The sequence below is a fragment of the Protomyctophum parallelum genome, assembly GCF_964188405.1.
Source record: "Protomyctophum parallelum genome assembly, chromosome: 18".
NCBI lineage: Eukaryota > Metazoa > Chordata > Actinopteri > Myctophiformes > Myctophidae > Protomyctophum > Protomyctophum parallelum.
This window is the reverse complement of record NC_139716.1, coordinates 29,715,153-29,731,850: the sequence shown is the minus strand read 5'-3', so window position 1 is coordinate 29,731,850 and position 16,698 is coordinate 29,715,153. Positions and strand designations below refer to the sequence as shown.

At 41.4% G+C, this 16,698-nt stretch overlaps 3 protein-coding genes across 4 annotated transcripts in view; 2 read left to right on the top strand and 1 right to left on the bottom strand.

Annotated features, from left to right (window-relative positions):
- LOC310875267 (acetylcholine receptor subunit delta-like) overlaps positions 1 to 3,464 on the top strand; it is a 14,049-nt gene extending 10,585 nt beyond the window's left edge. For both annotated transcript variants that reach the window (XM_083788448.1, XM_083788449.1), the window contains 2 exons: positions 730 to 851; positions 1,791 to 3,464. In XM_083788448.1, coding sequence (XP_083644574.1) covers positions 730 to 851; positions 1,791 to 1,973 — 305 coding nt within the window. In that variant the 3' untranslated portion in view covers positions 1,974 to 3,464. The remainder of the gene's footprint in view (positions 1 to 729; positions 852 to 1,790) is intronic.
- A 731-nt stretch (positions 3,465 to 4,195) lies between these two features.
- Positions 4,196 to 6,686, bottom strand: LOC310876074 (uncharacterized protein). Its single transcript, XM_083789521.1, has 5 exons — positions 6,513 to 6,686; positions 6,037 to 6,137; positions 5,101 to 5,274; positions 4,652 to 4,804; positions 4,196 to 4,620 (listed from the first exon to the last, which is right to left on the bottom strand). Exons 1-5 carry the CDS (start codon positions 6,601 to 6,603, stop codon positions 4,306 to 4,308), a joined length of 834 nt encoding a protein of 277 aa, XP_083645647.1. The 5' UTR covers positions 6,604 to 6,686; the 3' UTR covers positions 4,196 to 4,305.
- A 3,015-nt stretch (positions 6,687 to 9,701) lies between these two features.
- Positions 9,702 to 16,575, top strand: oxa1l (OXA1L mitochondrial inner membrane protein). The gene is made up of 10 exons (XM_083788648.1): positions 9,702 to 9,814; positions 10,934 to 11,056; positions 11,682 to 11,991; positions 12,298 to 12,441; positions 13,142 to 13,227; positions 14,008 to 14,172; positions 14,374 to 14,478; positions 14,637 to 14,799; positions 15,455 to 15,535; positions 16,388 to 16,575. The coding sequence occupies exons 1-10, from the start codon at positions 9,704 to 9,706 to the stop codon at positions 16,510 to 16,512; spliced, it is 1,413 nt and encodes a 470-aa protein (XP_083644774.1). The 5' UTR covers positions 9,702 to 9,703; the 3' UTR covers positions 16,513 to 16,575.
- The last annotated feature ends 123 nt before the right edge of the window (positions 16,576 to 16,698 follow it).

Here is a 16,698-nt window from a genome sequence, read left to right as displayed (position 1 = left end):
TACGTTGACAAACAAAACTAGTTTAGCCTGTAGAACTTCCTGTCTCCTCATGTCCCCAAGTAACACTGTCCTCTGAAAGGCCATCTGCAATAATTCACCATTCACCTTTGCAGCTAAGAGTCCCTTTCTCGGACTGCAACTGTACTTACTGTATAAGACCCATTTATTGAAATCCCAAACATGGAATATACTTGGACCATGCATTATGCCACATATATATGTGTGTGGAGACCTTAATACCTCTAGAAAACATGTATGTAATAAATGAACACGATTTGCCTTCGGGGTTCATATTTTTGGGAAACTGACCCAGTCTATTAACCCATGTCTAACCAACGACTTGTCTAAACGAAGTATGCACCCCAGCACGTAAATATAAACGCACACACATAGTCACATACACACACACAGCTCAATAACGAACTAGACAGATGGACGGACACACGGATGGAGTGCAAAACATACTCTTCCCCCCAAGCCTTCGGCCTGGTGGAGACAGCTATTGTCATGGAGAAACATTATGGTAACATCATACAGTACGTACACACCACATTTCCATTGCTTGAACACACTGAGTGTGTGTGTGTGTGTGTGTGTGTGTGTGTGTGTGTGTGTGTGTGTGTGTGTGTGTGTGTGTGTGTGTGTGTGTGTGTGTGTGTGTGTGTGTGTGTGTGTGTGTGTGTGTGTGTGTGTGTGTGTGTGTGTGTGTGCGCGTGTGTGCGTGCGCAGATGTGAAACCAGTAGAGGGTGAGGAGGATGACACAGAAAAGCTGTATGGTGAGATGAAGCCTGCTGTAGACGGAGCCAACTACATCATCAAACACATGCACCACAAGAATGACTACAACACGGTGAGACTCGGGAGACAACAACACCGTTGCTTTATGTTCCACTCTGCATTCTTTTATTTGTGTCTTTTGTTAAATCGACTCATTGCTGGAATCTGTTCTTTTATTTGGTTTGCTCTCTATAGTCAATCTTTTTTCTCATGTGTTAAAACAATACAAATATTAATAGGTGGGCATATTAATAATCTCCGGAGGCTGATTAGACACCAGCCTGTGTTCAGTTGGCTGCTCCCCCATGGATCTCTCCTCTTGAGGTTTTCTCTGCTGCCTCTGTGGTGGTCTAGAGATGGCTGCCCCTCCTCCCATTCCCAGCGCTGCCCAGTGCACCCAAGGCCCTGCAAACCCCTGAAGCCAACCTTGATGGGCATGCACCTTGCATCCAAGCCCTGCTTTCTACAGTCAATGACCAGAGATTGTCATAGTTGGTCTTTATAATAAAAATAATAAACATTATAAATGCAGTCATTACAGCAGTGGCCAGAGCATCCTTGGCAGGATACAATGCTGACAGATCCAAACCTCTTCAGCTCCTGTCAATATATAGCAATATAAAAATTGCTGAAGAGGAAGTCAGTCTTTGCCTTGTTACTATGCAGAAGAATATCTTCAAAAGGTTCATCTGAAATACGTTTATGCCAGATGCTATTTCATCAGACTTAACACGGAGCCCGCCAGAACCGTAGAAACCGTAGGATTAAATTAATCCCCTAGCCTGCCAGAACCATAGACGTTTTCCAGGGTTTATCTTGTTTAATCCATGTTTTGATCCGATCGTTAGCTGCCGTTCGTTAGCATAACGACATTTTGTCATTGTAACATCCGATTACGGATATTTTGCTCTTCAAAATAAGGGTTGCGCGCGATAAAACGTGTGTATTATTTCTTTGAACCTTTACGTCTTCTTTTCTTTTCTCTGTGACATATATCCTATCCTTTGCTCAGGAGAAGGACAACTGGAGCGGTATAGCCCGTACGGTGGATCGCCTGTGTCTGTTCATGATGACTCCGATCATGACATTGGGAACCATCGTCATATTCCTCATGGGTGTGTGCAACCACCCTCCTCCTCTGCCTTTTGAAGGAGACCCTCATGACTACGTAGAAGACAGTGCACGTTGGCTGTAACAAGGTGCATGCACACAGAAAAGCCTACTTCGCTCACACACACAGGCACACACACAATTATATTTTCGTTAGCTGTGGTATTCTTGTGTGTTTTACGGTACTTACGGTACTTTACGGCAGATGCAATGACTGATTATTGACTGAATATGCTCTTTGTGGTCTTCAAAACAAACATTAAAGTTGAATTAAGTTGTATTCACATTGTGCAGTGCCCTAATTGTGCACTCCACTCTCTGTAGCCTATGATCTTTACTCTCTGTGCCATCTACTGTATACGTCTGTAAAGTTGTACTGGTTAGGTTTTGAGGTAGTTTGTCGGTCTAATGACAGTCGGAATCGGACCAATAGTCTTACTTGAATAAGTAAAAATAAATACGTGGACTTGACTTGTACTTCAACCCCAATAATTTGTGACTTGACTTGACTTTTTAAGTCACTTGACACCTTCCAACAAGTCCAAGTGCCAAAATGTTAAAATATTAGAATGCACATCACATGAAAGGGCTTCTTTCACTCTTCCAAGTGGCCTCCAGGGCTCCGGTGCATCGAGTGAGCCACAGTGGCATGATTACTTGTACCCACTGGAAAGGTCACACAGTGATAACAATCTTTTTCCCGTCCTTGCACCTCCTCTACCCTCCTCCATTTTAAAGAAAACTACACAAAATAAGAATTTCACTGGCTTCTTTAGGTTGCGGTCACACCGAAGTTTAATTCTGAGAGCAGATTCTGCCAATGCTTTTAAATGGGAATGGAACTTTTCCCCCCCCCAGAAATCCACGAATGGCAACAAAGCTTTCCGTTCTCATTGAAAAACATTGGCAGAATCCACCCTCATAGGCAGAATCACTGTTTGGCGTGCACTGCACCCCCCCTGTAAACCTGTAGCCTCTGAGACCACATAATATATAATAAACCTGTGATGTGACAATAAAGATTCATTATATGCCAAAGAAATGGAGGCGAAGCTTCCTTGGACAAATTAATATTGTAGTGGGCTCACTGCAGCGGGCACACTCATTTTCTTCTCACTAAATTATTCTCCTCAAAATGTCACCACTTACTCCTTCACACTTTCACCTATAGAAACTCCATTCAAACTTTAGAATGTTCTGCTTATTGTGGACATGTGTGCTTGTACCTTGAAATGTTGATATAGTTTTTGAAATATATTAACTTTGGCATAGTGGTCTGTGTTGAGCCAAATTGATATTCTAGTTCATTATTGTGAACTAGAATACTGTGAATGTCTGCATATTGTCAAAATGTGCACAATATACAGAAGTTATACAATTAGAATTAGTCCTATTGTATTCACTGATTGTGATTGTTATATATTTTTCCAATATTATTGTACTTGTCATTCAGTTATTTTCTTTAAATACTTTTATTTCATATTTTTTTGTATAATTTTTACTATTTATCTAGTTTATCTGTTTATCTGCAGGAATTTCCTGCTTGTAGCTGTCTTGTAATGTCTGTAATTTAAAATACATAATGCATACAATTATAGTGTCTAAGGAAATGTCATTTCACTTCACATTTCATACCACAGGGGTATATACAGTAGTTATAGATATAAAATAATTAATAACTAATTGAACTGTATTAATCCAAACAGTGATAACAGTGATTACCTGATTAACTGTGTTTAATTCTGTTCAATCAAAGATCAAATGTAATCATAACAATCATTATTCTCATTGTCAATACAAAGACAATATATGAACATTTTAAGCCAGCCTCTAGCCAAACATTTCTTTCCCACTATTTTCTCACCGGAATGACAACCGGGCATAGGCCTATTAGATCGATTCTCATGATTGTAGTACAGGGAATGTGAAAGAAAAAGGAAGCACAGTATACACTCAGAATAGTTTTCTCTTTTCCTCCTATAAAATCAAATCAAATCCAAAACAGTAGAACTTAAATGTCACAACCAACTTAGGAGTCACAGCGTGACCGTCCCTTCAGGTAATGGTATTGGGATAATACGCAAACAAATACCTAACTTTATTTGACAAAGATGGCCTATGTATCAATGTACATTTATTGATAACATTAAATAGCTGAAAAACTGAATTGGAAGAAAATTGAGAAAAGGAGGTTGCCCAGAAATGGTTTGTGCTAAATCCAAATCCAGTATACATAAAAAAATAGGAATTTAAAAAAGGTACTTGCATTTCCATTTCTTTATTGGCATTTGGCACACACCAAAAAGGAACGTAATATTGGATGTTAATGGTTAACTCAACCATACAATCATGCGTCTGACAGTGATGTACAGTAGCATACTGTACAGTAGCTACATGTGTGTACGGTGCCTTTCCTCCTAGCTTTTACGCCATACAGGTATAGATGTTTGTCTAGGAGCTATGCCGGCACTGCAAGGTGTGAAATATGAGCTTGTCTTCTTGCACTCGGGGGTGAGTTTCAGACACACAAAGCAGAACTCAATCTGACAGCGAGGACAGATGATGTTCTTACACCCCGTCTTGTCGTGCTCCGCTCTCTGGCCGCAGGTGGGGCAGGCCCGGATGGAGGGACAGGCCTCGACCCCCTCCACCTGAGGAAGCGAGGTGGTCTCGCAGGTCTTCAGGATCTCCAGGTCGTGATTCATGCAGCCGCTGTTGTCGCAGCGGTCGGAACGTGGAGCGCGCCCTTTCCACGGCTTCAGACACTGCCAGCAGAACTGGTATAATTGCTTCTTTTCTGCCACGCAGATGGTGCACTGGACATTTAGGTTGGTGAGGTCCTCTCTCTCCACATAGGAGTCGCATCCTGGACACTTCGGAAGAGAGCGGAAAGACAGGCACCAGAGATGGAGAGTTCTTTGGTTGTTAAAAGTCACGACAAATCATAGCTGTTAACATTATCTTCTCATGATAACAAAAGCCTATGGGCTTTATTTTGCGTGTCTTAAGTACCAGGTCTTATTACCTAACTTGAGTAAACTAAAGACCTGGAGGCGTGATCAATGCCATTTGGCTATTCTGAGTGGCCAAAGAGCATTGATCACGCCTCCAGGTCTTCAGTTTACTCAAGTTAGGTAATAAGACCTGGTACTTAAGACACGCAAAATACAGCCCATATGTTCGAATTGTGAATATAATATTAGGACACTCACTGTTTTAAATTCACAGTATTCTGTGGCTGCCAAGCGAGCTAGGATTTCTTCAAAGTACTCCATCTCCTCGGCAGTCAGCACTGCAAGTTTACGCACCTCTTGATAGGACCACACCTCGTCACACTTCTGCAGAGTGCCATCCTTTAATGCAGGGCACTTGAATTTGTACAGGCCCTGGGAATTAAAGATATGATGACAGACTATGAAGTCAGAGCAGTAGTTAGTGCAGAATAGTGTCAAATGAGGCCTGAAAAACAGTGAGGACAGAAATGAACATTCCCCCTACACATAAACTGGCTTTATTATTTGCATTGTTCATGTTATTATAAAAGCGTGATTTTGAGACCGGTTTCACCTTAAAATAATTGATTGGAATCCTCATCCTCACTGCTCACTCACAGAGCACAGCCACAGACATAAGATGGATAAAGATAATTTGCAATATCTACTTATACCAACCCTCGGTTCTACCAAAATTCAACACTGCTTTAAATTAAAATTCCAGATTTTACTGTGTAGCTCTGTCAAGAAAACACTTTTTTATTTACTACTTAAATCATTGGCTCTCAAACATTCTCATGTCAAGGACCCCCGGTGTTAGAAATTCTCAAAATCTTTAGAAAATGTAGATTTTTTTTCAAAATGTCTAGAAAATAGCGGATCTACAAGCTCACAAGCTTCTACATGAGAGCTCAAATATCCTAAGTATTAAATAGGGTTAAAGTGGTTGAACTTAGGGCTACTGTTGTTGAGTTTACAAAAATATGCCGCATTTGAACTTATTTTGATGCTATATTCACCCATTTTACTGGGGATCCCTTGCAACCCCGTCAAGGACCCTGGAGGTCCCTGGACCTCACTAATGAGAACCACTGACTTACAGTAGATCAACCCTATGGAATATAATCTATAAATTGGAAGAAAGATGGAAGGAACCTGGTCCAGTAAGCTGCGACACCATCCTGTGAGAGACTCTGGTGTAACAGCATGACCGCAGGACATCTCTGCTCTGAGACACAAGTCGCCATCTTCTGGGGCTGAGGAATAAGCACATAGAAACTGTACAGTTACATCCAATGGATATGGAATAATAAAAATGTCTCCCCCCCATGTGTCTATATGAGAATTGTGACTTTCCCCCCTCCATTGTTTTAGGACACATCGAGGAGATATGATTTATGGGCTGGATCCAAGCTAAGTATTAACCATAACAAGACAACAGTTAGTGAAAACAGTCTGGTGTGACTTTATAATATAATATGCTGTTGATTATTAATGTCCATTCATTCTTGCCTTCAGGTATACATAATACAACATTGAAATCCAATGTGTTTGTTAAGTAGCACATCCACAAATTGACAATAGCAAACTGCAATACAATTAATTGCCTACAACTATTTTTCATAACTCACGTAGTGGATCCAAATCATCTGGTCTATTGACAAATTTCAAAGTGGTGTCGTTGGGGTCATAGCCCTTTTCCTGCTGCTGCTCTGTGGACATTTTCTTTTTCAAGTCAGTTTCCAAAGATTCGCTCACGAGCAGGATAAGAGTCACTGTAGCCTACTGGTGGAAGAGATTTGCTGTGTGACAGTGTCCGTGCCGCTGCAATTTGTTATTATAGGCTATACTGTAGTATCGTTTGTTATCCTTCCTCTTTCGTGTGCCATTTCCAAGAAGCCATGTGACTTATGCGAATTTGGAAAGCATTCCCGAATCACATAGGTTTATACAATACACTGATTGCATGTGCCACGTACGTACCTCGCGTCACCTGTGCCGCCCACGTGTTCTATTCATCACATATGAAAGCGAAACGTAACCTTTCTGATTTCATCGGACAGAGTAAGATCAGACGGCACGGCAAAACTTTTCTGTCACATTAATTTAAGCTGTCGGATACGCAAAGTCGCAAAAAACAACAAAGATGGGTAAAATCTACCAGGTCACGGTGACTGGATGCAGAGGAGAGAAACTGGCCATTGACTTGTGCAGCACAGATGAACAAATGAAGACTATGACAGTGTTGCAGCTGAAAAAGAAAGTTGCAGAAAGGCTTCCAGGCAGCATTGGTAAGCAGCATTGGGCTTAATGGGCTATGACTATGAGCATGTTAAAATAAAACAAAAACAACAACAGAAGGCACTGTGAAATGTACTTAAATCAGTGTGTCCCTTTTGTGTGTGCGTGTGCAGACGGTGAGAATCTGCGGCTGATCTTCGCAAACAAACAACTGGATGGGGATTCAACACTTCTGTCATCTTATGGAATCCAGCACCTGTCAATCATCCAGTTAGTGATCAGAGTTCCTGGAGGATTTATACTGTGACAGACATGGAGAGAAAAGAGAAACATGCTGCCGAGACTTTGACCCTCCCTGTTGAACTTTGTTTTCTGTTTACCGACCATTCCTGTATTGTTAATTAATAGCCTAGTTAGGCTATATTGTGAATGTGATTTAGGTCATTGGCAGAACTTTGTTGCATGGAACCACATGTTCAAGTTAAAAATAAAAGTCTCCTGTTGAGAAGTCACCAATATCTCTGAATTCCTTTTGACGTTCACCCAATCACCCCACTATTGGAAATTGCAAATAAGGTTGGTTGATGAAATGGGATGTTAAGATTTAAAGATTAATTTGTCATTTGTAATTAAACGGTCCTTGGCTTGATTTTAAGTTTGATTAGTTTTAATGATTAGTTTTGAGTGGTGTGTGTGTGTGTGTGTGTGTGTGTGTGTGTGTGTGTGTGTGTGTGTGTGTGTGTGTGTGTGTGTGTGTGTGTGTGTGAGAGAGACGCAACTTGGCCTGTTGTAGCGCCACCATGAGGCTGATTTGAATGGGAATAGGCATGCACGGCTTGGGAAGCCGTGGATATGCACGGCTTGGGATACAATGCCATGACTTCCTTCTCACAATGCATTTCTTTCATGTGGATTCCAAGGGATTCGATTTCCCAAAAGTTGCGTAACTGATCTGACAGTGCCTGTTCCTCTCCGACGCTGATGTACTTCACTTCAATGTCCACAACTTCAGTTATGATATTTAGCGTGGTGACTTCTCCTTGCACCAGCCATCCAAATACACTTTCCAGTGCAACTAGTACTTCATTGAATTACCTGGAAACAATTGAAGTCTGTCTGTCTGTCTGTCTTTCTGTCTGTCTGTCTGTCTGTCTGTCTGTCTGTCTGTCTGTCTGTCTGTCTGTCTGTCTGTCTGTCTGTCTGTCTGTCTGTCTGTCTGTCTGTCTGTCTGTCTGTCTGTCTGTCTGTCTCGGCTCGACGACGCACCCAAAACAAACAGCTCTCGCGCTGTCCATGGTTCTGAATTATACATACATTCCTCCGCGGTAACGGGTACGATTGCCCCTTTTCCATTTCGCCCCACTACTCTTACTCTAGTCTACCTAGCTGTAAATAACAAACATAATTCATGTTGGTGATTATATTAAAGGTATTATCATATTAATTTATCATTGTTAAGTTCACCCTATATATCCACGGACATATAATAGCATGATGATGCCATTACAAAACATGGAAACATGGAAGAAATGTGTTTAATAAAACGAAATTAACTGATAGAAGGTCCGAAATTAACTTAATTAAGCTGTCACTGTCTCTCTGTGTCATGTTATTCTTTCTTAATTTTACAGAGTAGGCCTATAGAGATCAACTATAGGCCTACGTAATCAAATAAATCTGTATACAAGATAATTTCAGATTTCAGAGAGGGAGGGAAATACTATACATTAACTGTTAACTACTACTAGGCTACTATTGTAACTTCGTGAGACTTTTTTCATGGATCATGGATTTGTATGGTGCAAGTAACAACACAATACAAATCTTGTATGGTTCCCGGCCTCCCGGGGGTCCTTGAGACCTTGACATGAAACGTTTGACTCCGACCCGCTGAGAGACAGACTGTTATTATGGTTCATATCTATGTCATGGCTCCACCTAGTGGTGCCGTGGGCTATTCAATTAAAAGATATGAAGGAGTCTATAGTCAGGAGTCACTCACTCAACCTCCTGTAAATAAATATGATGATGACTCCATGCATTGGTTAAAGGGCAAGGCAGTGGTTGAAACTGTTCCTATGTGTCTGGGAAATGTTATACTTTACTATTATTATAAAATATTGAGTTGTATGCTGCCTATAGCTCGAATACTTTGGGCCATGACATATAGCCTACATTGTGCATGTGCATGTTTATAACATTGTAATACCATTGTAATGAAGGCTCACTTTCAGGCTCACTTTCACGTCACATGGTTATTTGATAGGTCGCTATATTACCCTAACCCACTGAATAATATTGGTACTCCATATATGGAGCTATCCAACAGACCAACATACACATGCTAATGTAAATCTCCATATGGATATGTGACATCAGTGAGTCACAGTGGCATATCACGAGGACGCGAGCATCCATATAGCGAGAACTATATTACCGGTAGGTTAAAACAACCCACAATTTCACAGACACCGTTTTCACAAACACAAGGTGGACAATAACGTTTGACAAACATTTCTCATACGGAATATCAACAAGCATTTTGTCCGCTTCAACGTCCCGTAGAAGTTATTCGGTAAACATGGCTGCCATCAGGAGTGGGGCGACCCAGGGTTGCCTAGCCAGATGTTTTTTAAGACAGACGGAGAAATCCAGGTCTGGCAGCCTCTCACTTCCAGGGACATGGAAACAGGTATGTTCTTCTCGCATATTTATGCTTGTTGTCATTATATGTGTACTCTCGGAAGTAACCGAGAAACAGTGAAATGTCCACAGCTAGCCGGTTAGCATCTCCAGTGCATTGCAGTGAGCAGCCAGCATGCCTCCTGTGACTTTGACAGGTCAGATTAATCTGATCTCAAACAGTTTCAGTCCGTAGCACAATTTAGGCTACATCTATCTAACATTGCAGCGTGTTTTTCCTTCTTCTATTTAGTATATAAAAGACTCATTGGTCAAAGTGGTCATACGTGTACGTATGGTATTTATTTCTGTCCAGCTGGGTGGATATGGATACCAGCAACACTTTCAAGTTCTAGCTTGATGTCATCCTACTCCAGCCTCCATAGGACCTTTGGGTTGATTGATGTTTATCTTTACAAAAATGCATATACATGTCCATATAAAGTGGTGTAAAGTAACTAAGTACATTTACTCAATTACTGTATGCTTAAGTGCAATTTTATGGTATTTTTATTTACTTGGAGTACTTCCAATTTTCAATACATTTACTTCTCCAATACATCTCAAGTTACTAGTTACTTTCTAGATTTTGATTACCGGTATATTACAAAACCTAAACATACATTAACCACTTCAGCACTTTATATAGTATATGCTTGTAGATCTGACTTTTCTTTGTTGAAAACTTGTGAAATGAGATTCTACGTAATGAATGAGTACTTTAACTTTTGGTACTTTGAGTATATTTTGATGTCAATACTGGACTTTTACTTTACACAGGTAAAAAAAAAACAATTGAGTACTTCTTCCAACATATTGGAAATAAAAAAATTAAACAAGTGGTGGACGAAGTACTCACATTTCCATTTCTTTATTGGCACACCAAAAAGGAACGCTTACGCGTTTCGGCTATGCAGCCTTCATCAGAGCATTCGTCCACCGCTTGTTTAATTTTTGGATGTGCTACGTTTTTTGGAATTTTTTTAATTCCAATTTCTTTTATGTATACTGGATTTGGGTTTGGCACTCCACTGAAAACCATTGCTGATGCGCAACCTCTTTTTCTCATATTGGAAGAAGTATTGGAGCATTTGTTTGACAATGTTCCCCCTCCTTCGTCTACATCTAGAAGTTCCACTTCCACACGGTAGTGGAGTGCAGGAGAACTGCCACTCAGATTGTCCTGGGTAGACAACAGAGTGGAAGGTTCCCATTGCTGAACCGTGCAGCGGTGCGATATAACAGCTCACAGGTGAGTCTGCTGCTTCAGTCCACTATAGAGGTCCAAGTTGTTATCAATAGCTCAGATAGACGGTCTCTGTATAGTTTGCATGAAATCTTGCCAGGTCATTTGGTAAAGGCGGCAAGGCCATGATGGAAATATAAAAAGTTCAGTTAAAATGTTACACCATCGGGGCCCATGACGTAAATCACTGTCAAGTTCAAGTGCACGGTCATGTGCCCGAGACGGAGATTATCAATCACTAATCAAATTAGTGCTATGAAAACTGATCCATCGTCAGCAAGCCTAGAGGCGCTTGCTGACGATGGGCACATTTTATTAATGGATTAAATAGGCCCGGGCCCTCAAGGTGTTAAGACCTCAGACCAATTCTACAAAGGCCTTCTAAAAATCAGTAGTTATCACACTTTCTTTTTAAATCAAAAATGTTCAAAAAGATGCATATTCCTGGAATAATATATGCTATTTTTGAATAGCCAACGCTAAAATATTAAATGTGTTATGGTTAATGGGTCAGGCCAAATAGAATGAGATCATGCATTATTGATAATACAATTCCAAAGAGCTGACATCAACAGAACTGTTTAATTGCATTTTGTACCTAATTTCACAGTGATGCCATATTGTATTACAGATCCCAATCATCCCAGTTGAAACTGTTAACGAGGCGTTTCCAGCTGTGGAAGAAGCCTTGGGTTCCCTTCCAGTCCTGGAGTCCTCTCCTCTTCTGACCTCTGACCCCTTCACTGCCATCACACAGCCCGTCTCCGAGCTGGTGACTGAGGCTCCACTAACTGCAATGGAGGTTTTACAGGGGGCACTTCATGAACCCAGCTTAGCGGAACTGGGCCTCGCTGGGCCTACCCCAGTAGGGCTGGTCCAGAACTTGCTGGAGTTTCTGCATATGGATGTAGGCTTACCCTGGTGGGGCGCCATTGTCGTAGGTAAGCAAACAATGGTGCAAACCCATAAACAATAAAATAACATTCGTTGCAATGGATCCAAATTATATAACCACAAGCTCGTTTTAATTTAATTGGTTAAATATTTATAAAACCCACAGATTTACCCCCTTCTAGCCACAACTCTTTGGGGTATGCTATTATAAGCCAACACTTCGCTGTCAGAGTATATCTTTCATTTATGAAAAAACATGGAAATATGAAATGTGGAGTTCCAAGGTTTACCAAGCGACCATCTACTGTATGACACCGTGTCCTATTTCTGTATCCATTCCTTGTCCTCTACAGGAACGGTGTTTGCTCGCCTGGCTGTGTTTCCAGTCATAGTGAAAGGACAGAGGGAGGCAGCCAAGCTAAACAACGTGTTACCAGAGATGACCAAACTTACCAACAGAATGAATGAGGCCAAACAGACTGGAAACAAATTTGAATGTAAATTCTCTCTTTTTGTTCTTCTACATTTAAAGCAGCACTATGTGACTTTACTCTTCTACCCTGGATGATTTGAACCCTGGTTTCCTGCTTAAGTGCTGACATTTATTACCATTTAGCTAATATTCTGCCTGCTTGCTCAGGGGATAAATGTAATCTTGACCGTCATGCCAAAATCAGTTTGAGATCCTGTCTCAATAGAAGAGCAGGGACACAAAGTATAACCACCCCAATTGTAAAAAAAACTACCTCCCCCTGGCCAGCCGGGGCGCCTGATGGAGGGGAAAGGAACTGGTCGGAATAACGTGTCCCTTCCACGCGCTACGTCCGGCCAAGGAAATTCCCCCCTGTCAGGTGAAAAGAAGCAGCTTGGACTCCTCATGCATAGAAGGAGGCATGAGGTCAGTCCGCTGCCCCCCCAGGTTGGCAGAGGAAGTGTAGCGCCCAGGATTACATTAGATAATTGGCACTGGGTGAAAAGAAAAACTGGGTTACAAAATTGTGGGATAAAACTTTAGTAAATTTTTTTTTGTAAAAGTTACTGTATAACTTAACATACTCTAGCGTTCAGATTGGACAAAATTACATTTTATTCATTAAATGTTACATAGTGGGGCTTTAACATCATTTAGTAGATGTTTTATCTCTTGTTCAAAAAGGTAGCCAAATGAATGGCTTTTAATGTGCTTCTGTATCATAGTTGCCAAGGCCTACTCTGAGCTTGCCATGTTCCAGAAGAAGCATGACGTGAACCCTCTCCGTGGCTTCCTGGTTCCAATTGTGCAGGTCAGTTTTATTTCTTTAACGGTCTCGCCTTTTTGTTGTACTAAATTGTAACGTCGATTTGGAAAAAAATTAAGTAAAAACTATTTAACAAAGTACGGTTTAAGTAGTTAAAGACTATAGAGCGTCGCAGTCCCGCCCCCTCGAGAGACCCGGAAAAGAAATCCCCGTTCATTTTCCTCATAGACTTTTCAGAAAGTATTTATTTAAAGACGTTTACGCCGCGGACAAAGCCAACTCTTGTCGTGACAAATCATGACAATAAACACAATGTTTTGGGCCAAATAAATAATTCTTTGTAATTATTTGTTTGGTCCTGTCGTGTTACGCTTTTATTGTTTGATTTGATAATTGTGAATCGTGATTAAATCTACTGTAGGCCTACATGCATAAAAGCCATGTACTATGTGGACAGACTAACCTGATGAGAAAACCATTAATCTCAAACATGATTTGTAATTTTTTGTTGTTTTACTTCAGATTATTAACCACATGAACCTCGGTGTCCCTACTCTGGGCATGTCATACTAGATCTTCAAGCCTGAGACTCGTTGTGAGCTTGTAGATCGGCTATTTTACGTTCGACAAATTATATGGTAAATTGGTTAATGATGCTGCCTCTCCTTGGACCCGTGGGAGGGTAGGCTGGGCAACTGATCCATGAGTGATCGCTCTTAGTCATTCTGCCCCAACCTTATGTGTAAACCTATATAACTCTACTTCTCCTTGAATAAATACAATTAATGATTTTGACCATTCAAATGTCCCTTTTGATCTCCTCAGGCGCCAGTCTTTATCTCATTCTTCATAGCGCTGAGGAAGATGGCGTATCTCCCAGTGCCCAGCCTGACCACCGGAGGTGCCCTCTGGTTCACAGACCTGACGGCGGCAGACCCCTACTTCCTGCTCCCAGTGGTCGTCACTGGGACAATGTTTTTCATCCTGGAGGTCAGCGTGGTTTAACAGTGTCACACCACACACACACACACACACACACACACACACACAAAATAACCTCTTTAACTTGGTGATTTGGAAGAACCCATAACGGATCTTCTGACATGACCTGTTGTATCTTTTGAAAAGAAACTATTTTTGGTGAGCGAGACCCACCCAACGATGTACATGTCAACTTTGTGCCTTTTTCAGTTGGGAGCAGAGTCTGGTGTGGACAACCCCAACCTGAAACACATGAAAACCGTCTTCAGGATCATGCCCTTTATAATTCTTCCCCTCACCATCAATTTCCCCACGGTCAGTCTTGCAAGTTGCACTCTTGTTTTCTTCCTTTTAAACCGTGTATTATTGCATCAACCTCGTCTGACCTCATACGGTTTACAGTTCAACGCGTCATGTCACACGTCCTCTCCTCTGAATCTACATGTTTCTTTGCCTATCGTAATATTCCTCAGGCGGTGTTTACGTATTGGCTGACCTCCAACTGCTTCTCGTTGGGACAAGTGGCTCTGCTGAGGCATCCTTTGGTCAGACGGAAGCTTAATATTCCAGAGAGGGTAACCCATCCCACATCTGCTCAGCCTGACAGCGACGGCCTCATCACAAGCATTAAAAAGGGTGGGTGTTCTCGAAAGGAATAATACATTCTTTAAGTCCTATAGGAAGTGGGATTTTGAACGAAAGGATGGGGTGGGGTGTACAAGGACACATAAACGCTAATGGGGACATACGTTAATTAACCAACTTCTCTTACTTACGTAATTTGTAACTAAAAGTAGTCTTCAGCAATTTTGTCCATCTGAAGAGTGATTCTAATGGACAGCGCTAAAAATAAACAGTGTTGTATTTTTGGATAGTTTTTTCTTCTCTATTGTTTCTCTCTCTATAGAGCACGTTATTTACGCATTCCTACTTGGGTTGTAGGATGTTTTGACATCACGTCAAATAAGAAATGTGTTCCACAAATAAACAAATATTCCCGGCGGTTTAACTCTTTAACTTTTCACCTAAAACAGAACAGTATCAAAATATGAGTGACTGACTATCATAAACTATACTGAGCCACCTCCCTGACAATATCGCCGGGTACAGTTTGTTTGCTTTTGAACCACAATGCTTATATGAGACGATTTTTAAAGATGACCCAATGTTATTCTTCTCCATGGAGAAAATGTCCGCAACCCAGGGGATGAACGAGTGACGTCAGGACTTTGGTACGCTATATACTCCTTTTCTTTGTTCGTGACATGAAATGTCTTGTCTGTCCCTTCAGGCTGGAAGAATGCCCAGTTGGCCCAGCAGTTGGAGGAGAGGGAGAAGAGGATAAAAAATCATTTGGACCTCGCTTCAAAAGGTTGGCACCACCGCCGCTTCAGTAGTCCAGTGTACACAGATCTTTCTCCACACTTCAATTGCTAGCATTGCACACTGACACAGAAGACATTGTCTTCTCCATCACTAACGCCACATTTCTTAGCCAATTAAACACTGGGGTAATGCTCAAAACTTGTAATAATATACACCTAGTAGTGTAACAGTAGCTACTTGCTAGCCTTTGCTGTTGTGTAGGGCAACATCAGTGTTATTACATTTCCACAGATTATAATTAATAGGGTCAGACAGGACAGGAATAGTCAAAAAGATGAAGAGAAGGTTCTTAATCTGAACCATTTAAGCTCTATTTTGTTTTTTTAATAGCAAAAGTAGTCTACAAGCTCACAATGCTTGTATCTGCTATATCTTTTGTTATTCATTTTAATGATGAAATAGAGACAGACTAGGGTTAAGTGCTTACTGGATAATTATGATTGTCTATACCTGTTTCAGCAGTATGTTGATTAGTTGTACTTGCACACGCTGAACACTAGATGGACCCATTACTCTTCCCGTGCAGGTACATGAGTGAAAGGAAAGGAAAGGTACTATGTTTACCCAGGGTAACTGGACTAAGCTCAAGAACTTGTTTACAGCCAGGCCCTGCTCATAGAACATTTCATGGTAGGGGTTCAATGCCTTGTTCAAGGGCACTTCAGCGGTGGTAATTTTAACGTGCCGGTCCAGGCATACGAACTAGCGACCTTCCGATATCAAGACCGCTCCGCAAACCGTTCGGCCACCGCTGCCCCTGAACATGTTGAGTGTCAAAGATCTAATGTTTCATACATTTCAGCACAGTGCTTTAGTTGCTCCACTCCTTTCTTTTCAGGACCGCTGAGGCAGACTTTTAGCCACAACCCGCTCCAGCAGATAGCCCCACCATCAGCCAAAGGCAAGCCAGCGTCCCAGCCAGCCAGTGATAAGACGAGGCCTTGGAAGGAGACTCTTGGATAGAGAAGAGATTTAACGCAGGGTGCCCAATGAATCGTGTACATATTTATGAACGCAGAAATGATAGGACGGGAGGGAGGGTGGGCGGGCGGGCAGGCAGGGTTTGTCATTATGTATGTATTCTAATTAAAGAGCAGCTGTCTTATATCGACCATAGTGGTGTGTTCCTTGTGATATGATTTCCTGGCT

Coding starts and splice junctions, on each gene's coding strand:
- LOC310876074 (XM_083789521.1), bottom strand. CDS start 6,603: ATGTCCACAGAGCAGCAGCAGGAAAAGGGCTATGACCCCAACGACACC. Junction 4,805..5,100: donor AATACTGTGAATTTAAAACA/GTGAGTGTCCTA, acceptor TAACAACCAAAG/AACTCTCCATCTCTGGTGCC. Junction 4,621..4,651: donor TACCAGTTCTGCTGGCAGTG/TCTGAAGCCGTG, acceptor CGCGCTCCACGT/TCCGACCGCTGCGACAACAG.
- oxa1l (XM_083788648.1), top strand. CDS start 9,704: ATGGCTGCCATCAGGAGTGGGGCGACCCAGGGTTGCCTAGCCAGATGT. Junction 11,057..11,681: donor TGCGATATAACAGCTCACAG/GTGAGTCTGCTG, acceptor ATTGTATTACAG/ATCCCAATCATCCCAGTTGA. Junction 12,442..13,141: donor GACTGGAAACAAATTTGAAT/GTAAATTCTCTC, acceptor TCTGTATCATAG/TTGCCAAGGCCTACTCTGAG.